Source organism: Temnothorax longispinosus, chromosome 5 (genome assembly GCF_030848805.1).
Source record: "Temnothorax longispinosus isolate EJ_2023e chromosome 5, Tlon_JGU_v1, whole genome shotgun sequence".
NCBI lineage: Eukaryota > Metazoa > Arthropoda > Insecta > Hymenoptera > Formicidae > Temnothorax > Temnothorax longispinosus.
Window position 1 is genome coordinate 19,720,529 of NC_092362.1, and position 22,326 is coordinate 19,742,854.

The 22,326-nt window shown below is 41.9% G+C and overlaps 1 protein-coding gene across 5 annotated transcripts in view; it reads left to right on the top strand.

Annotated features, from left to right (window-relative positions):
- Window positions 1–22,326, top strand: part of LOC139812786 (uncharacterized) — a 207,963-nt gene that overhangs the window by 164,055 nt on the left and 21,582 nt on the right. For 2 of the 5 annotated variants that reach the window (XM_071777880.1, XM_071777883.1), the window contains one exon: window positions 15,802–15,882. The exons of the other annotated variants lie outside the window; for them this stretch is intronic. In XM_071777880.1, the coding sequence (XP_071633981.1) occupies window positions 15,802–15,882 (81 nt within the window). The remainder of the gene's footprint in view (window positions 1–15,801; window positions 15,883–22,326) is intronic. 5 annotated transcript variants of the gene reach the window in all.

Sequence of the window (22,326 nt, forward strand, 5' to 3'; positions counted from 1 at the left end):
ATAGGCTGCTTAACTTATTTATCGGCAACAGAAACGCGCCAATTACTCGTTCGCTCCTCGAAACGACGTGTCAATTTTCTCATTATATAATTTTACAATTGTCGTTCGCGCCGTGTGAAATGTCGTCCACTTCCGTTTACTTATACTCCACACCGAAAATTTATACTAGACACGTGTAAATAAACGTGGCTATATCCAATGACGACAAAAAGGAAAATTTACTTTTAAAACATTCGCAAGCGTGTACAAAATTGTTTGTGTTCAGACCGTTCCTGTTTTATTCGTAGGCTTACGGTACTACCCAGAGATATGTTTACGAGAAACAAACATCCGGCTTCGCGCCCGTTTGGCTGCAAATTAAGTGAATTTCACGGTAGCAAACGCATTAGATTTGACGTATGCATGCCAAAATCAACACCGGAGAAATGGAGCGGCGCCAGCGAGTTATTCTTCTATAAAAGCATGGTCCGATTGTCTCTCTTTCGAAAATAAATATTTGTTAAAACAATCGTGCGCGCGGACCGGCGGCGCGACGCGACTTCAATTTCCACCGCAAGCAGCGAGCGCTAGAGAGTCGCAAAAAGTTGGTTTGCGCCGCCGAGGAACGTGCGTGTCGGCGGAAAGGCGGCTAAAGGCGGTGGCCTTCAAAGAGGTTTTCCCTGAAAGGAGTGGTCCTGAGCAACTGCAACCTCCTTTTGTGCGCATCTTTGTCGGCGGACCTGAACGCTCATAGCGGACGCCTGCTGCAGACTGCAGTCGCACCCCCCGCTAATTCTTGCCTTTGTGACTGAAAAATGCGGCCAAATTACAACGAAGCTCTGCCACAAATTGCAAAAGTGTTTTAAGGTGATTTTTAAAGTAGATTTTCTTTTCTCCTTAACCCTTTGGTAGACATGTGAAAATTTGAAACGTGAAAAGACGCGTGGGGTGTAAATTTCATTCTACATTATTTATAATATGATATAAATATTAAGTCAATTAATATTTTTGGTTTTTTTGTTTAATATTATTCATTGTTGCACATATCTTAAAATATATTAACAGGTTGAAACTTTAATTTTAATGTTTTTTTTATAATAATCGGTTCTGTATTGAAAAGAGTTCAGAACACTCATGTTTTACAAGTTGTTGTGGAGTGTAAGATAATATCTTATATCCTACAATAATATATTATATCCTACGCGCTTACTGGACAGTTAAAAGTGTCCGTTAAAGATATATCCGCGAGTAATACAGATTTTTTTTTAGATATATTCTTTTAAGGCAAAAATTATTAATGCAAGATAATTAATAGAAATTATTTCTCTCTGAAATTAGGATAATATATCAAAAGCTTTCAGAAGATGGTATTGTATAAGGCTTCTAAAAATTTTCTAACATTTCCACGATACTTCCACACCCATAATTTGAAAGATGCTTCAGCAATAATTTTGGCGTCTCGGTGGGCGGAGCGGTCGGAGCGGTTTTGGATCCGCGCGTTGCGAAGTGCACGAAAAGTTAATTGAAGCCGCTGCTTTTCACCGGCACGCTGTACAATAGCCGATTGTCCGTATGTCGGCGTGCCTGTACGGGGTGTTTTATTATGGGGGCTTGCTGTGGCGGGGTCCTGGCGACCAGACACTTACCACCGTGACAGAGTTCTCGAGGATCGAGGCGTCGAGATGCCTCAAGAATATTCATTCAAACTACGGCATGAAATCGAGGGGCGTGCAATGGGTAATTCACATTTACAGCTAGAGAAGAGGGTTCTCGTGAAATCTATTAATTCTCCTTGAATACGTGTCTTCGTACGCTCGTTTCTACGGTTTTCACCGAAATTTAACGGAATTACTTAAAATTAATTACATCATAATTGCATAAACATTACAACAAATTGTAAGTGATATATTTGCGAATGTTTGTTTTTTTTTGTTCAAACTTTCAATTCCTTTCTTTTGACTCTAAATAATAATGCGTTTTCTGATTATTATCTCATGTTGATTGAATGTTATCCTCATATTGATTTTCCTGTTTATTGAATGTTATCCTCATGCCACAAAATCAAAATAGCTTCGAATACACAATGAGAGTATGAGCGTGTTCCAAATCTTAGACTTCCTCGAATAATCAATTTAAGTTGACGCGTGTTACTTGCTGGAACGAAGGCAATATCGAGCGTTTGCCTTGATTACCATAAAATTTCACATACGTATGCCACTTACCGGCAGGAAAGCCCACTACCGTGCCGCTGAATACTCGGATCTGAGAAACGGTTGCAACAAAAGTGCGCTCAGTGCAGACTGCAGGCAAAGAGCTGCGGGTCGTGCGAGTCAAATCGCCGACGAGGCGACGGGACAAGTTTCGACTCTAGCGGTCGATAATTTTCATTCGGCAGTCGTGTGTATTGGGATATCCGTCGAGGGGTCAATACTTGTCGGGCTACTTAAGGCATATCCCTGTGTCGGGACAGTCGCGCGACCGGAGGATTGCATAGAGGTACGTCGCCGCGACGAATTGAAGATTTCACGGGGACCGATGCGGCTTTTGCGGGCGTCTCCGCCCACGAAGATACGTGCTGTCCTGCGTTTTACAATGTGCCTTCGTTAAGAAGGACCAGCTGCGCGATGCATAAAAATAACCGCCAGTTGAATTTCATTAAAATTTTTCAAAGAGAAGGACCGATGCAAATGCGAATGGACATTTTACTCATGTGATGGATCATTCGATAAGTTTAAATATGTTAACATGACTTTATATGTATAATTTTAATTATAAGATATAGATGTACGCTATTGAAAATTACACATATTGGAGATTGCGTTGAGTTTTGATGGTAGCGTACGTTTGTATCCTGTAAAAAAGAAAAAGGAATACATACATATATATAGAAGTATGCTTTATTATAATAGAAAAAGTATGCTTTCCATATATAGGTAATACATAATTGGAGTAGTTCACTCATACAAGTTGACTATTTCCTCGACTTCTGTCATCGAGTTCGGGTTCCCGAGAAATAGGATTTTTCAACAGTGATGCGCGACATTGCAAATCTCTTTTTTTTTATTCGCTCGGAGAATTGTAACGAAAATGTAGAAGACGACAGATGACGACTGTCCTGTCCTGATTAGGCTCGGTGCGGTTTAAAAGGGCGACGAAGATGCCCGGGACCGTCACGGATTTCGAATCGGCATTCAGCCGATTTCCGCGCGGCTTGGAAACGGTGATTTCGCCACGTAAACAGGAGCACCTCGAGATAGAGCGCGAAGAGAGTTGGTTTAAATTCTTTTCAGGTGACTTCCCTCGACGGATTCACTCTGGTCGTTAGCAGATGCGATCCGCTCGTGATTCGGCCGGGTTTCGTGATTTTTCACGGTTTCAGCAGGCAAGAGAAATGTCTGGCCATAATATGTCTTTGTACTCCGACTCGCGGCGCACATGTGATTTCGTCCAAGCATTGTGCCGGAAGTCGGTGGTTTGGCGTCCGACGAAGGTTCGTCTTGGATACATAATCTTTTCATATACTTCAGCGGGAATTTTACGTTTTCAAGGAACTACTGGCCGTATCTTACAATTTCTTCATATTATTCAGCTGCTACCTTCCATTGTAATATAACACACAAATATTATCTGTAAAAGGTTATATGCAATAAAAGTTCACATAGGCGTAATAAATACAATTTCATAAATATGTATAATTTCGGAAAATTCTTGAGAAAAATCATGCATATTTTCATATGGATTCTTGTTTTTCTTCATGCTTTCGTAACACTTTTTTCTCAAGCTTTCCTTTGTTAATCAAATATAATATAGTAAGAGCTGTGCATACATTTTTTTTACAGTAGCGCTAAAGATATATGCTCATGTCCGCTTTTGAATAAATTCTAACATTTTATATTATGCATTAAATGAAAAAACATCAATAAGGAATAGCATTATACTACATAATAAAAAATCTTATCTAAAGTCAATCGAAATTTGTTTTGACTTTTTGATTCTGTTCGTGATACCTGCAAGTATCAGTTTCACAATTTCTCTCAGTATATACGATTATCTTAAATTTGATATCGAATAGTCTTCGTGACCTTATTATCGAGAAGAAATAAAACAGATATATGACACTATATTTCGTGCACAGTCGAGCGACCAGAATGCAATTCCTTCGTGGCGCCTGCATATATTATCCATGCATTGCGTTTTACGTTACGAGCGAGTGTACACACGTGTCTAGCTCTTTCAATATATATAAGCGCGTGCATATATACGAGACTATGAGGATAATTCAGTGACTGTAAGAGCCAATGGTGAAGTTACTTTCGATCGAAGTGCCTGCATGCCGTCGAAAGGCATTCGAGCGCGAACAGCGAGATTAAATCGAACGTATAAATTCGCCCCATCGATAAAAGAATTTTTCTGCGTTTACTCTACAAGCCGGGCACGCGCATTTTATTGGCGTTAATAAATTTCATAGAAGCAGAGGCGTATGGAAATCGTGCGGACCACTCGTTAGTACGTGAAAATTTAACGCGGTAATCCGATAGCGGCAGTCGGATGATGACGGCGCGTCGGTGAAAAACTGACAAATCGCTCCCCCGGATCGTCAATCAAAATCATTCTCATTCAGGCGTTATACGGGCGTCTGATTTGCATTAATAAATTTCGTTGCGCGCGCACCGGAAACTACGGCGTGAAAATTTATGACGGTGATTTCGCGGATCTCGTAGCTCGTGCTCGTGAAAAACCGCTGTCGTGGAAGAAATATCGTATTCTTCTCGCCAACGTCTCGCCGGTAAATATCATTTCGCTCGGTTTCGCATTTGACGCAAAACGGATTTTCGTTATTAAATCGCATCAAGCAAATGGAAAAATTTATCTCAGAATTCGATCGGTCGCATCGGAACACTTTTACGTGAACATTTAGGGCCAAAATTACGAAGTGCATGTAACACGATTTTTTTAATGATCTTTTCCAGGATCTTTATAGTAAATCTTTGCATTACCATCAAGATTAATTTTCCGTAAACGTTCTCGTCGCGAATAACTGAATCGTCGTAATTCTCGCTCGGCGGAGGTTGTGAAATTCCTTGTCCGCGTGATTTAGGAAACGATCGAGGGACGTTGAAATAATTCAGCGATTGCCGCGTACCGGAGGGAGAGAGAAAGAGAAGGTGAGATAGAGGCTCGTGTCATTTGCAAATCAGCAAAGTGTATAATTAATGGCATATGACCTTTTATAGAGAATTCCCGTGTCGTACTGTGACTCGACTGTCTATAAGGTTATCATTGGAAAACGTTATTTATCCTACGAGGGACAGTGTTGACCTGCGATACGATCGTTGTTAATCATGCTTTAAGTGCAGATTAAATTGCGATTTATATCTCGGCGAATACATAGAATTGCCTCGTTAATTTAACTCAAGGAGACTTAGCGACATTCGAAAGGAAATTGATGTGCTGTGGATGCTTCACGAAAGTAATAAGCGCGAGCATTTTTTACGGCAACTTTACCTTACATAGGATTAACGCGAAGGATAGATGATAGAAAAGCGTGAAAAGGGAGCGATAAATTTCTGTGCTTAATTTGTAATCAATCAGAAGTGACAGACATGTCGATAAAAGAATAACTATCGAATTCCTCTGTGATTAAATTCCGCTGTAGTGTAGATTATCTTCAAATACCTAAATGTCATGTCACTTTAAAAAGTGCTTAGAATTCCAAAAGCTAAAGAATGTAGATACTAACTTTTACTAAAAAGTTGGATACTTTTACTGCATGGTTATAGTTTTGATGAAATTTGTAAATGGGCTAATCCATCGTGATATATATTATCAAGAAATTCTGGGAATTTAGACCGGAAAAGAGACTGTGAATAAGATATGTTTTTTTTTCCGCGTTGTAAAGGTCCGCATCGCATAATAATAAATTTTGTTCACGCGCCATAAATTCACCACTTCATACGGATGATGGACCGCCGTGGTATAGAAAATTTGAACGGGTTAGCGTGAACCATACCTCACAGTGGTATTTCCAGAATCGTTCCGGAAAATCGACCAGAACCATAAACTATTCGTCATTACAGTTTAACCCTTTCGAGTGTACGACAGCAATCCGCAGGCGACTCGTAAATATTGCAGGAAGTGGTGTGCCATTGTTTCCGCCTGATTTCAACCCTTTCCTTACAGTAAGAGATAGAAAGTTGGACAAGAGACGATTGTTCTTGCTATTCTTTACGCCACGATTTCCAATATTTCTACATGCTACTATTAGAAAGCGAGCCATGGATCTGGAGAAACGTATGTGCGCGCGAAGGAGTAACAAGGAGATATGATAAGAAATATTTTCATTAAGCTTGTAGTTTTTGTATCTTAGTGCGATAATCACACCATCCGGTGTTAACCGATAATTAAATTTTTTACTCCAACTCGCGCTACTATGCGAAGTAATTTAAATTGCTGACTCTTGACTTTCTACGGCATGCAACAGAGTTCTCCGCGCTAGGGAATCTCGGATGAAGTGTTAAAGGCAGTATATATTGAAGAGCGTCATGAAAAATTCGCTTGTGAATTATATACCCGTTATACGCGTGATAGAGTACATAACTAAATGAAAGATCCCTGAAATAAAATTATGCGCAACAGTTTCGCACTGAACAGAGAGCAAGTACGAGATTAATATACGATGATTTTGCATTATGCGTGATGCGTGTAATGATACGCTCTGAATAGACTCTTTTGCATGAAATGATGAGATAATTACTTTCGCTTTAACGTACCGCAACTTATCAATTGTCCTAAAAATATTTTCAAAGATCGGAAAGAAATTTGTAGAACTCCAGAGACGATGTGCCGCACGCAATTTATAACAATGTTAGAATAAATAAAATATGAGGAGTAGGATTATCGTTTATGTTCGCGCTTTCCTTTTACTGGAAAAGTCGGTTTTACTGGGTTTTGCTGGGTTCGCCGAATGGATGTAGACGCTGGGATCGGATACTTTGAAATTGAAATTACGACATGGAATCTCGACGACGATTTGGCTTCCATGAAGAAGTGAGCGAATACTATAACCACTTGGTCTCTCACTCGCTCTCTCGCCTCCGCTTTTCGTTCTCCGCTTCGCGCGTGTTGCTGCATTCGGAATCTTTTTCTTTTCTTTCCCCACGTCGACCGGTAAAAGGCGAGCATCCATTGTTTCGGCGCAGCGTTTATTTCGTTGGAAACAAATGACTGGGCGCATAAAGACGGTAACAAAAACCGGTAGTTTCCTTCGTTAAAACTAATATATGTCACCATTATTTTTAATAACGCAAAGAAAGCAAGAGCCGCCGTCATTGCTGGGTGGAAGCTGCCGCCACCGCCGCCGTCGTTTTCTGTCGCTTTTGCTTTTTCTACATCGATTGTTGAGCTAACGAGCGAACTGACAGACTGGCGACTAAAGGTCCCTGTTATTACGTTTAGATCCCGAATCTTGCAATTTCTGGATTTCCTTGTTATCTCGTTTAGAAGTTACAAGATGATTGACAGGTGTCGCGTTGTGTAATTTAATTGGATATTGTTAAACGGAAGATATCCGTAATAACAAATATCACGATTATGACTCGTCCTTCATTAATTTTTTTACATCAAAGAGTTCGTTCACGTAGCCGTTTGGCCGAGTCTTTTCGGCCGCATAATGCAACGTAAAATTACTTCATCGTCCTCGCAAAAATTTGACCGAAAATTCTCCGACGGTCTTTCTCGTGCGCTTAAAGCGCGCCCAATAATTACACGCTGAATTATGGTCAATTAATGCGCTAATTGCGGATTCACCCGCGACTACTGACGCGGTGCGACGCGCACGCATAAAATTCTCGTGCCACCCAGCGCGCAATCAATTTTTATTCCGGCGGGATTGGGAATGGGGTTTTTTTCGCGGTGTTCTGTGTTGCACGCGGAGGTGCTTATTGCGAAGACATACTTTCACATCTCTATTAAGACCGCGCGGCACCGACATCGCAGTGTCGCGTGTAATCCCGGCTGCCAGACTAATCTGTTTAATGGCTTTCGTGCGCAAGAATACTGCGTCGGGGCGGTGTTCCAGCAGCGCTCACGCAACTGCACGGCCGATCGACGATCGCGCGGAACCGCTGTAACAATCCTCCAAGCACTCATCGCTCGATCCCGGCGAGCGCTTGAAGGATTGTTCACAAAGCAAAGCATCGCGACGCATGGACAAAATGAGAAGACATTTATTCACAATCAGTGACGATCGAACGACTAGTCATCAAAAATAATTATTTACGGAGATAATATATTTGTCCGGTTCTTGAGAAAATGTATTACGATAAAGGTGTCAAGGATAATAACGTTACATCTTTGTACATCTCCTCTTTGCGTAGACATAAGATGAACCGATGGTCTTATGGTCTTAAGTTAGACCGATGTAACCACGTATAATATAAAGTGTACAATTTTTTAAGAAACTGAAATAGAAAAAAACAGATGTTTTTGATATTTTAATAACAGAGGATATTTTAAATATTTTGGTAAAAAATTGGTATAATAATATAATTATCAATAAAGTTATAAACCTAAAAAAAACTAAAACTATTGATTTAAAAACAAAAAACTCGTCCGAACATAGGTTGTATAAAAATATTCATAATCTTATTAATCTTTCGAGTTTTGATATGAGAATTGTTGCAAAGTAATCTTCAAAGTATGTAATTTTTTAATTAAAAATATAAAACGATCAATTTTTGTTAAGCCTCTGTACCGGTCTAACTAAACAGTCTTTTAAGCGCCCTAACAATGTGAGAGCGGTGTCGCGAGCTTTTTCCCGACTCGGTGCACGTGCCAGCCGGTAATTGCGGCGCGATGCAGAAGGTGTGCCCGGCCTTTGCATGCGTGCAACGGCGCCAACCTTGACGCAGATGATTAAGTGCATTTGTCAGGAGTTTATCGACATCATACCGCGCGGCCCTCCTTTGCTCAATCGATTCCGAGTGATCTTCCTGCCGACAGATTTCATCAGCGTCAAAATGCAGCCGAACTGCCGATTCAGTAACGACGCCGACGATGTAATCGCCGGTAACAACCACGGACGCAGTCATGAAATTCTTGGTAAGGAACACCCTTTTTCCATTAAAGATATATCTTAATATCTGAATGCTCCCTTCGCGTAAAGATGGGACGTAACACGGAACGTCAACTGAACCGCCGAAATTTAATGTACAATTTTCCGGTGCAAACGTCAACGTGATTGAAATTCTGTTCACGTATGTATCTCTTTCGATGTGATGACATCACTTTAATTTATTTATATTATTGATTCTTTCGACACACGCGCATTTAGAAGCAAGTGGATACCATGCGTAATTGCTTGTAATCTTTTTGCCTGTAACATCGTGATTGTTCCTATCGTATGTGGTAACGTTAGCCATTACATCGAAGCTGGAATACGTTCAACAACCTTGATAGAAACCGTGGTGTATATCTGCCTCGTAAATCTTATTTCTTACAATACTTTGGCGCGAGCGAAGAGCGGCGCCGGAGGCGCCAATGCGCGGACCATTTTTTGCTGAATCTTTCTCAATCATCACGTGTGTGCTACGTACGAGGTCGGAGATGCGAGGAGAGCTATTGATGCGCGAGGATTGCACGAACCCGAAGAGAAATTTATCGAGAGCGAGGGGATTACGTGAGGATGGGAACACGCGGGGCAACGTCGCTCGCTGCGCTCTTATTGATTTTTACGTTTCCATTGATTTTCACTTGCACGCGCGAGCAAACTCGATATCACGATGCCTCTAGGACACTTTCCGTTAAAACAACTCTCAAGAGTAACAAACAAAATTCGCTCCGATACGTATCGATGACACGCTTCGCTACGTTGGATATTTTTTCCATCAGAATAAATATCGGCGATTGATATAGGTTGCAACGATCCGACGAGATAAATCGGAAATTGTTTTTTTTTTAAATTAAATTATTTTCAATAGAGATTAAAAAGTAATTTTAAGTGATACGGTAGAGTAGAAAATGTGTATTTTATTATCCATTTAGAGTTAAGAATCTATCGCTCCATTTAATCTAGATCCTACAAGAAATACACGTTTAGAAATGAAGCAAATGATGAACATAAATGAAAATATGACGCTGACGATGGTATTGGGTATATATCGCGAGTGAACTTTGATCTCTGCCAGGTGCGATCTTGGTGGGTCGCGTTATGAGGGCGTTGTGTGTTCACATGAGTTTCCATAATAGCCCCTCTCATGCGGGTGTATTCACATCGGGCGATCCATTCATATTAGTTAAGTCTGATACACGTCCCACCAGCCGGTGGTCGCGTGTGAAAGATTTAGAAATCACCGTCGGTTGAGCTCTTTATTAAAGCGTGTTCACTCACTCAAGATACCGCAAGAACTTTTTATTATATATATAGAGTAGCTATATAGAAACTTACGTTCCGTACAAGCTTTCACTTTAACGCTAAGTATCGTCCGATACTTCGTGAAGTTTTAAAAAAATCCAATTGTGATTCGGAGATAAAAATTTCGTTATACTTTCGTTGTCCTTAATACGATCGTGTGAACGCGCTGCGTGTATTTTCCGACGGAGGAAGCACCTTCGTCTCCGTAGGGTCCGAGGAAGCGTTGAGATGCGATGATAGCGAGCTTCGCATAGCAGCTGTTGCCGTGTGATAGCGTAAGGCAAGGGTTTAATGTACCTCGAAGCCGACGTGAACGCATACTTGCCTATCCGCGTCGCTGTTTACCCTCCGCGTGCGCGCGCGGCATATGGCGCACAATGATTTTTACTTGAGGATAATTATGCGAAACCATCTATCCGCGGCAAAGGACACCGCTCCGCGTCTCGTATGTGTCCTTCTTGCCTTCTCTCGCGTTACCCCGTTTTACGTATGGACTCTCGTTACGTACGCACCGGAGAAAATTGCATCACGAGCGATCGACCCGCTGAAGGTGAATATAATGTACGCGGAGTAGCTCGAAGAGATTGCCCATCTGCTCTACTACTAATGGGATACCATCAGGGCAGAAATATTTTCAACTACGATATGATTTCAAGATGGTTTATTCGTTTTCCATACGAAGACTCTAAAAAAAAAACGAGAGAAATAGTGATTAAGCATATATTTATTATATAGATAATATACTTTACCCTATTAAGCATATACATTTTATTTTGCGAGGCATTAAGTGGCATGTAAAACTTGGAGAATAAAAATTGACGGAGAATCAAAATAATCTTTTCAAAAACGCACACCCACGAGAGTGTTACTCAATTGTTTCCCGATGACCTGGCGCATTCTCTAACGAGGCAATGAAAAAACGCGACGAACAATAGCGAGCGATTCTTCCTCGCGCTAGTAGTAGATCCGGCAGCCTCGAGTATACGAGGCAGGCACCTAAATCACACCCAATGTCAACGGGTCAACAATGCCCGTCACGCGCATCTATCTTATTAACGAATGTTAATCATGTCTTCAACAACGCGTCGTCCGGGTATTACCTCCGCGGCCACCTCGGTGGAGCATTGTTCAGTCGAGCTTAACCGAACGAAACGTAACCCACCCCCTCGGTTCCCTTGTAATAAGATACTCGCCATCTTCGTATGTAAATGCTGGTCATTCATTACGTTCTTGGCTGAATGATTGGGTTTTTTGTGGGAATCCCTTCACGACGAAGCTGTATCATCGCTTAGAACGCCCGTGGATAAGATTAGGAATAATATTTGTAAAGTTCTAACCGGAAATCGCAAGGAAAGAAGGAAGAACGAAACATCTCGATCATATAAATCAATTCGATTTGTTTGTAGCAAGAAAATTTTGTCTAGAAATTTCAATCAAATTTTTATTAATTTGTGATACATCGAACGGATTTTATAACTTTAATGAGCTACGCGCCACAACTTTGTTGACCTGTTATGAAAATATTTATATGCACGCGAGCTAAATTTGTTGAAGGTTCTAAGTACTTTTTTTATGCATATAAGCGGCCATGTTGAAGATAAAAATAATTCTTCGCGAGCGATGTTGTGAGTAAAACGCATGCGAACGATTTATGCTCTCAAGCGGTTGATCATATGAGCACAATGCTGAAATGGCAAGTGTATACGCGAATGGATTAAAAAAAGTCGCTAGGTGATCACGAAGCGAACTTTGATTCCGTGGTATAAACATTTTTCGTATATCCATATGATGCATTTGTACCTACATGTCCATTGCGATTTGCGCGATTCAGAATCCTGCGATTCTGATCCACAAACAGATTTGATGAGAAGTTAACAACGAGGAGTTTCTTAGAATCGATTAAGCACATCTCGTAAAGATGAATAATTATTTTACTGTTCGATAAATTTGATGAATTCTCGATGAAACGCTCAATGATTTTCCTCGTCTTCTTCAAAGCATGTACACATATATGTCACAAGATAGCTTTGCTTCTAAGATAAAGCACGTGGAACATATAATTGTTCATAAATTGTTATTTGTGTTATTCGTACAGAATTATTTTCTGAAATAACAATTTTTTGAATTCTTTCGTTGATACATAAATTCATGCGATTGTCTATCAGCAAAGAGCAAATATATTTCATCTGAATCCAGAGAATTGGTTTGGGACACGCGAGCATTTTGTCTCTGGGGCATTCGCAGAAGATCTTTCGGTACTCAAAGAAGTAGATATTTGGCTTGGCTCAAGCGCACCCACGTTCTTCCGTCTGGAGAAGCGAATGGTTCTAGAGACGTTTTATGTTTTATGCGAGTTGTGCAGCTGCCCGTTACCGACACCCCCGCAACTCAATATTCAAATTAGCGGACGGGACTCTCGGCCTCCCTCCCCAGCCCCTGCCTTTTCGTCCGCCCCCCTATGTGCGTCCGCGCGTAATGAGAAAAAACACGTGGGCCTCGCAAAATATTATTATAATGACGTCCGGCTGTAGGTGTAAAGTACTGCAAAAAAATAACGAAATGTCCTGCGTATAATGTAACTCGGAGGTAAGTTATGCCGATTGCAGTCTCTTCTGGTTACTTAAACTGTAGCCAATTAATTCGTTATAATCGCTGCCTTAAATTTTATATTAATTTACATTTACAAATTATTGCGTATTTTCGACGTTATCTTATATATTTTTATCGTCTCTTTCTCCTTCTTTTGAGACTAAAGTAATATCAAGACCAAGATCAGCTATTCGTAGCTCGATTCTTCTGTAACCCGTCAAACTTCTTGCGAGGTAATGTGTCGCCCGACTTCTGTCGCTTTATGGTGCAACATCGTCTCTGGGCGATTAGAGTCGATCCAGAATGGGGAAAAGAAGGGGCAGCTGCGTCTACTGCGTTTAGTTAAGCTACAGTGTTAAAGTAGGACGAAACGACGTTTACGACGCGCGACCGGTGTCAGGGCAGCAGGGCGAGAAAGGGTGTTAGTTTCACTTGGGTGGTCTCGCGACTTCTTCAGGATTAATCGGCGACGTCTCCGGGACGCAATATATAAATTGGGCTGCACGGTCGTCCCTTCCACGACCCCCGGCCTCCACTCGCAGGATTACAAATGCCCGGTCTTTCGGTCCTTAGCATCATTGTAGATGGATATCTCTCGTGCGCCGCCGAAGGATTGCTCCCGGTCTTGCTTCGACTTTGATCGAACTACCCGACTCCTCGAGGAAGGTACCCGGTGGCTTTACGCATACGGGCGTTTTTTTCGAGGCATCTCACGTTAGTCACGTTACAGCATTCCAAGACAAAGCGATCGATCGATCATTCGAATTTTTGGATGGTAATCCACCGTTTCGATGAGAAATTTTATCAGGTACGCTATTCAGAAGCTGGTTCTTTTAAAGCTAGATCATAGATCCGAAAAATGTTTACGCTGGAAAAGTTACCTTTTTACTTTAATTTTATTTTTCAACTCAAATTTTTTTGCCTTTTGTCGCGAAGAAACGAACGATCGATATTAAAACTGCATTCTTACAACGTTTCGTGAAGATGCTCATCATATCGAGCTATCGAAACTGTCATAGATCATCGATCTAGTGCGGTATAGCTCCGGCGCGGCACCGCGAACTAATCCGAGATTCCTACCATGTCACGACGTGTCCTCTGCGACGTTAATCCTACGGGAACCGAGCGTATGGAATACCGTCGCCCTTTTTCGTCTCGTCGAAAATTACCATCTAGTCACCATTCTTGGCGTGCGCCACCATCAATAATGTATCCCTGAGGTCAAGTCAGTGCCCGACCGTCGGGTTGCCGGTACACATCTATCTCGCATTCTCCTCTGCAACGTCTTCCCTTTCTGTTATCTACATATGCATGCTTGTGTGTATTTCTTTACAAAATTTATTCCCTCGAGAACGAAACGAGAAGCTAGCGTTTACGACCTTTCTTCGTAACAGAGATCATTTTTTGGTACAGAATGTGGGTTTCTCTTCCTCTTGCTCTCCACGAGAATTTGTTATTCCGGAGAGACTCTTTCAGCTTTTCATTTTATATCTCACTCAATACTAATATGATGAATATTACCGCAAGTTCGTGACCAAGATCTACATAGTCAGAACATGATTGAAAGCTTTATTTTGTTGAGATACCATGACAAAAAGTACCTGCGAAATTTCCGTCTTCGCATGCGCCTGTCTCGCGCGCGGGCCCGGCATATTAACATAATAAATTAAATTATAATCCTCTTACGGTCGCATTCGTCTCGCGCGCTCAGGTGCCAGAGCCCCGCTTCCTTCTTCGCGCCTTATCCCCCTGTCTCCCCCTATGCGTCTATTCGAGTCGCACGCAATCGGCTTCGGCCATAAAGTTGCACGGCCCGCTGGCGATACGACACGCCGCGGGACAGCGCCAAGAAGTGTACAATGCTGTGTACCTCGTGTCCGTGGAACACGACATGCCCATGCAGTGTCCAACAAATGACGGGACCGTCGTGTGTGGTCCCACCTGCGTGGGTGTCTCTCTTTCTCCCTTTCTCTCCTACCTCGCGGGGCCTCCCCCGACCGGGGATGTATCTCTCGGACTTGGGACCTATCTTTGCGTTGGTCCACCTTGTCGAGACACGGACATGGATCTCACGAGGATCTCCTCGCCTCCGATCCGATATCCGTCTATGTATACGAAAATAGGAGACACGGAAGAGAAAACGGTGTCAGAGAGAGGCGTGCAGGCGAGAGGGTCACTGACTGATTGATCGCTTTGAAGCGCGCCAGTGTATCGAGAAAAATTTCGCGACTTGCCATAATTGCATTAAACTTCGATAAATTGATGAATTTTTATGTAAGTAAAGGAGACGTAGCTGACCAATTAACATCAAAGTATTTCGACGGAGAGCACAGGTGCGAATTTTTTATATAATTTAGTATAAACCGAGAAAATTAATAATTTACATTTATCGGACATTTATTGAGGGAAAGGAGGAAAGTATTTCTCTGACGTAAAAATAGAAAATATATAAGAGACTCGGCAGCGCCATTTCCGCGTGGGTGGCTGAATAATCGTGGCACTAAGATTCATACCGGCTGAAAAAGATCGCGTGCGGCACTTTCCGTTTTTCTTTCTATTATACCTGGTCATTGCTGTAGTAAAAAAGGCAATTTGTATTAGTAAAAGGGTCTATAAAGAATTTGTTTTTATCATTTAAATGAAAATTCATAATATAAAAATATAATATATTACCAACATAATTTATAATAATTTATAAGTTTTATGGTCGCATTAAAAAAAATGTTAGCGTTGTTTAATTTTACGCACAAAGATGTTTAAAGGAAGATATTCAATGTGAAACGGAGAATGCTGCTTAACTGAGATCCCATCATTTGCCTCAGGTCGAAGAGCCGATAATTCCTGGTGAAGGTGTCCGTGATGAAGCGGGACCTCCCTTAGAAGGGAGGATGTCACGAGATAAGGTAAGGTGAAATTCCTCCATCACGAAACACGCAGGTAAAACAGAAGAGTAGCATCACTTGAAAGCGATCAGGACGGAAAGCGTGTGGTACGAGTTACGAGTTAAGAGTAGATGCGCAAGGAGAGATAGAGTGTCGCCGGAGGCGCCCCTTTTCGTACATTAGGTGTTGGTTTAGGCAAGGGTTTCGAGAAATAGATAAATATCCGCCGTGAAAAACAGGAAGTTCCTCTACGTGGGCGGAATCCTGCTTTCTTCTTCGGGATCGATATTTGTGCGTCTGTTTTCATCCCGCTTCTTCGTCACGTGTGCATTCACAACTCTCGAGAGTAAGTTTGTATTCCAAATGTGTCGAAGCATGCGTCTCAAGGAGTGCGGAACAATGGAGCACTCGAGCGAGACGTTTCGCAGATATCGTCGATATCTTCTATTCCGCTTCCTTGCAAAGAGGAAACAGGAAAGAAAAAAAAACTTGCGGTGTTATCTCAAGTGGAAGTGCTTCAAGAATTTTTTTAAGTTATTACTGGTGGGTGCTTAAAAGTTTCCGGGCACTCGAGGGCTGCGAAGCCATTATCGACTTGACGCGCTCTGCAAGACTCATCTGCGATTTGTCACCATCGTGAGGCACGCGATTCTTATGGAGTGTGACTGGCCGGGTCCTTGGGTAGCTTGCTTTCTATATAGTCAGGAATAATAAAATCAAAATGATAAGTTTTTGAAAATATACATTATCGGAAGTTTTAACAAGTTTTATAGTTTATAATCCATTTTATCTCAAAATTTTGTGAATTATTGGAGGGGGTCCTGTCACTCCTGTCCAACAGGATGCGCGCGAGATCTTTCCGGGTGTCAAGATGCACGAAGAAAACTGACCTTTCTTTCGAGAGTCATCAGTACCGTTATTATAATGTTGCCAGCAGGAAGTAAGTAAAGTAGCAACGAGAAAATAAGTGCGGGCTAAGTGGATACGAATGGCTTGATTGATGAAGAGCAGTTCGATCACTCTGCGCATTTAGCAGAAAATCGCTAAGAGAGATTAAATTGCTCATCTACAAGAATTGTCGTGGAAGTCGCCAATCTATCTGTCACGAAATGAATGACGAAGTTAATTTATACGGCGGATATGAAATGCGCAAAATGTTCCTGCACTTATACTTCAACATCCAGTGATTTAATTTTACCTTATTCGTTACGCAATTTGTTAGTCAAATAATATGTATTATATATTAGTTATTATAAAGAATTTATAATTATTAATAGTTATTACAGAACTAAGCGTATATATAGCCTCAGACGAAAATTTTATATTTCTGTTCACATATTTTGGAACAAACAAAATTAAAATGAAGGCAGAAGATGTTTCGGTATGACAATGCATGTGGTATGAGTTATGAATTACGATTATTCGCGATGACATTTCGCCTTTGCACCTTGTTTATACAATGTCTATTCACACCCGATAAAAGATTTCTTATGCCGAATGACCCATCAGCAAGTCGGAGTTGGTTTACGTCCTCTTCGCAAAAAAAGTGCCTTCTTCCTAATTCATACTGGTTATGCTTGCATTCTCTCTCGTCCGGTCATAAAATCCCGGTACATTCTATCAGCGAACGGTGTTATTGAAAAGCACTAACAATAAAATATTCAAATGAACCCGGAGCGTCTGCCGGTGCAGTTGACGTGTGTTAAATGTCTTGTAGATGCTGATTTTAAGTCATAAAACAAACTATTTAAATCGCCGACATTTTTACCTGACAGATTGACTATTTGTTGCCTATTATCAATCGATTACTATGAAGATTACTACTGAACCAAGAAAGATTCCATAAGCGATTTCTCTATATTGCAAAATCATTGTTTTATTTTTATTTTGCTAATTTACCTTACATATACTTACATTCTTATTTATTAACAGTTTTATTATACTGAAATATACACAATTATAACTATATAATACATATATTAATTACGGTTGTGTATTTGTTGTACATTATGCGTATAAATGCACAAATTCTTAAATACTGCTCGAAAAAGATTCGAATAGGTCAAGATTTTTATCTCGCAATGTGCGTTGTAGGAACGTTGGATGTGTGATGTATTAGGACAGAAAAGAGCGACGCTGTTCTCCCGAGACACCGAATTACCAGAACGAACGGACACCGCTGTCATTATTTTTCGCATTTCGCACATTTTGCATAGTGTCAGCACGCGTGGTCTCTCCTCCCTCATCTGCCTGCCCCCAATTAAAATCCCGATGGACCGCTATAATTTACACCGAGGTACTAGCTAATAAATTGACTACACATTCGCGAGCTGTAGCGGACGATTTGTAAAACGGGCGTATTGCATCAGGCGCGCGGGATATCTTGTACATACGGGACCGATACGATTATCGGGTCCGAATTTAACGAGCGCGACGCAACGTCGAGATGGGTCTCACTCCGGGCAGGTTTGGCCCTGTCTAAGTGATCCCGAGACGGGCAGATAGGAATGGGGAATAAAGAGCGCGCGGATAATCGCGGCACTTAGTACCGTTCTCCTCCCGCTTGTGGGATCAGGCGGGAGTGAGGCGGGAAGTGCAGGCAGGTGGAGCCAAAATCTCACGAAAAATCCCGAGACCGTAAAGATAGACTTTTATCATGTCTCCTGGGCGAGCATTCGTCCCCTGAGTGGCGTTTATCTCGTGGGTCTCTCGGTAATGTCTGTAACTTAACACTGTCCTCGGGAGAGAGAGACTGATAGCGACGCCGCACCCGACCGATCCTCTCTCGCAGGGTGTATCCGCTCTCGGCTCTTTTTCGGGGAACCGACCGAGGGAAGTTCGGGGAACCGTGAATCGTGGATGTAATGGATACTTCAGGAATCTGCGCATATGCTGCTCACGAGTGCGCGTCCACTCAAATTTAAATACGTCGGCCCGGCGAGTATCGGGAAGACAGGTCACGTTCGAGAAGAATCCCTTTTTTCGAATACGTTTTTCTGCTTGGATTTGAATGGTTGCGTGCCGTTAAAGAGGCAGAAAATAACATTGCGATATCAGTCACGGCGCATAGAGAGCGTCCGGCTTAGAGGTTTCTCAAAGAGATGTATTTTAAATGAAAATAGCGGTGACCGCGGTATGAGAAAGAGAGAGCATCGCCTTTTTGCTGGAAACGAACTTAGAGGCGAACTGTTTTCGTATAAGAAAGTGGATTCGGGATTTTAGCATATTGCCTTTTGTGCGTCGCCGAGAAAACCGCGCTTGTGGCATATATTCAGGTGCTAAGTCTCATATTTCTTTTATATTCGTGCGCGAGAAAAATATCCCTCGAAGAAAAGAAATCTATTTAGGTCTATTTAGGTCGACGAGTTAAACACCACACGAAAGCCATTTGCTATTCTAAAAAGGAACATGGGAGAGGGACAAAAGTTCACGTTTTAAATTTCGCGGTGCATCATTTGGATGCGTTTCGTGCGAGACCAGAATGAGTTAAGAGTAAGCGAGGCTCGTGCTCGAGCCTTCCGGCAGATATCCGTTTCGAAAAACGTCTTGTTGGAGACGTCAAAAGAAGTGCAGATGTTATATACGCATTCTTCAGTGAGACGCACTCCGCCCGGTTCTCTTCTCGTTAAGACAAAAGGGCCACGGTCCGCATCGCGGAGTCTTCTTTCTCGTGCGGGCAGCACGTAGGTATACATTTTATGCGTCGCTGTATGCAACACGTGTTGCCCATTGGATGTCCATCTGTCGTTGACAATAGCCTTCTCGCTGACAGTACAGGAGGCGAGCCAACCGGCGCTCCTTATACGGCATCTCCACGGTAAGTTCGTATAATAAATGAAAGTCTCTCGCATGCAAATCGAGCGCCGTGACCGATTAAAGAAATTTGATTTTGACGAGATCTTAACTCACCGCGATAAATTCATCCCGTCTCCGCTTAAACTTCCCGTCGGGGTTTGTTTTTTTAACGCCATTTTATTTTATCTGAAAAGAATGAAAGATCAACTATTCATACGCTCGATGATTGCACTTTCGTTTTTCTCTCCATTGTTCGAAACTTGCGCGTCAACATCTGTGAAGATTGAGCGCCATTCGGCAACCGTGGTCGGTGGAATCGATGCTTTCTAATGACGGAAGCGGAATCGTGAATCTCCAATGCGCAGCCGCCTCTCGTAATTGCGGCGATATTTAACGGGATGCCGCTAAGTAATGGTCCCTTTAGAAAAAGTCGACGATGCAATAATTTACGAATTACAAATTCAACGCGGAGCCACAGAGAGACCGAACCTCCGTCTCATAAGCCACGATATTTCAACGGAGAAGATGTCGGGTCTGGGGTATCACATCACCCTGCGTGAATAAATCGCCGTCGGGAAGATCTTTCATCAACTTTAATTCTCTCGATTCTTTCCGACAGTCCGAGCTCGCCCGCAGAAATGATATCTTGCGTGATTAAGCTTCTCGCAACGGGATTTTTTTGTCTTCAAAGGCAACAAATGTGCCGTGATTGTACAAAAATATATTCGTACTTTTTTCCATATTATTTTTTTATAAAAATGTCAATCAATTATACGTAGGAAAATAATGTTTATAATTAAAAATATATATTAAAATTTTATATAATTGGAAATGCTTCTTATATGAAAATATTTTATGTTACTTAATGTATTTAACAAGGTTAATTATAAAAATAGGAAATTAATATTGCAGTTAGTTTATAACAGATTGCAATTAGTTTTATTGCATTGCAACATAAATATGGAAGATTTAATAGTTTTTGATTTAGGATCATCGCCAATAATTTAGAAGTTGATCCTAAGATCATTAAATTGTTTCATTTTGAAAAAATATTAGACATTTCTTTTATAAGAAGACTGTGAAGTCAGAAATCTCAGTTAATTTTTGGAGCTGCGATAAATCACTCCGGGAAAAAGCTCAAATTTAGTTGAATCTCGATGGGATCATTCTCGCAGCCACAGGCAGGATTTCGAGGCGTAAATTTCGTCTATCTGATCCGTAAAATCCAGGATCTCTTCTCTTCTCTCGGCATTTTGTCGTCACTCGCGTGCGCATCCCCGCAGACATGAAAAAGAATTGTCGTTTGGAAGTGCAGTGTTTTCTCCTGAATTTTAGGACGAAATATTTCCCACGATGCGATTCAAGTGTTCAAAACTGCTTCTCCTGGCAAAGGATATATATGTGTCATATTAAGTATCATAATGTATTATACACATGATGTAAGCCTCGGGCTCAAATATATCTGAGATTTGGAAATTTGGTATATGTCTCTGTATTAAATTATGCGAAGAGATTAATTATGAATTATTATCGAAGAGAGACAGAGGAGAAAAAGTTTTCATTTAGGGTAAAATTCAGTTTAGGATAAAAATTGAAGAATTACAGAACTCGTGGTAAAAAAATTATGTAATTTAACATCTTCAGAGTTTCGGGAATCAAAGAGAGGCGCGTAACGCCGCGGCGCGCGCCGCGCTTTGCGCAGAGACACGCTGACGCTCGCGCGCTCTCGCACGCATAACGTAACGATGCAAATTGCGAACGGTCCGGGACAAAAGTGTTTGCTCGCGCGATTTGCGGTCGGTGCGGCTCCCAAGGCAGCGGATTTCAATTACGAGTCTTCAGCAACTGACGGACGTACGCTCGCGCGCGCCCGCGCTCCTCTCAACCTGGCCGGTAGCTCATTCAAAATTCGGTAGCTGCCGGTGAGCGCTTCCCGGTAATGAAACATTCGCAGCGCACCGCAAATTGCCCCTCGCCTCGCCATGCAAGAACCCAAGTGCTTCCGACCGTCCGCTTACATCTCTCTTTCTTTTCTGCCCATTCAATCCTCCCTCCAGCCACCCCGCAGTTACTTTTTCGCTCTTTCTTTCTTCCTACGCCGGCGAAAGCACATCGCCGACACGTACGCTCCGCCACTTCGCGGCTACTGGCAATCCCGTATACAATTATTAGTTCTCGCTGCTGCAAAATTCGTTCGCGATGAGAAAGGGAACCGGGCTTAACTCGCATTTTTTGTATGCCTTGCAAACCGTAACCGAGTCTAGGGTGTATGGCAGGTACCGTAGCTTCTCACGACGTATTCCTTGTTATTTTGATGAGCATGTTAATCGCCATTCTTGGAAACTTCCAGCGAAAATAAATTGTACAGAGTATCCTGCGATTCAATTCATCGCGGCCCCGAATGACACGGCGAGCTTAACATTCCAAGCGGTTTCCAGGTAGCATGCGCTCTTGAATACTTGACAATTTATTTTTAACTACGTCTGTGGTGAGAAAGAAAAAGATTGAGAGAGAGAGAAAGAGAGCGAAACATGGCTCTGCATCGGAGCTTAATGCGTCGTAAAATAATATTGCAGCGGAAATTTGTGCTTGCCCACGATTTAGGATTTTGTTTCATGGGCCTATAAATTCGGCGCGTCTGACATCCGCGAAATACGCGTGTCACCGTGG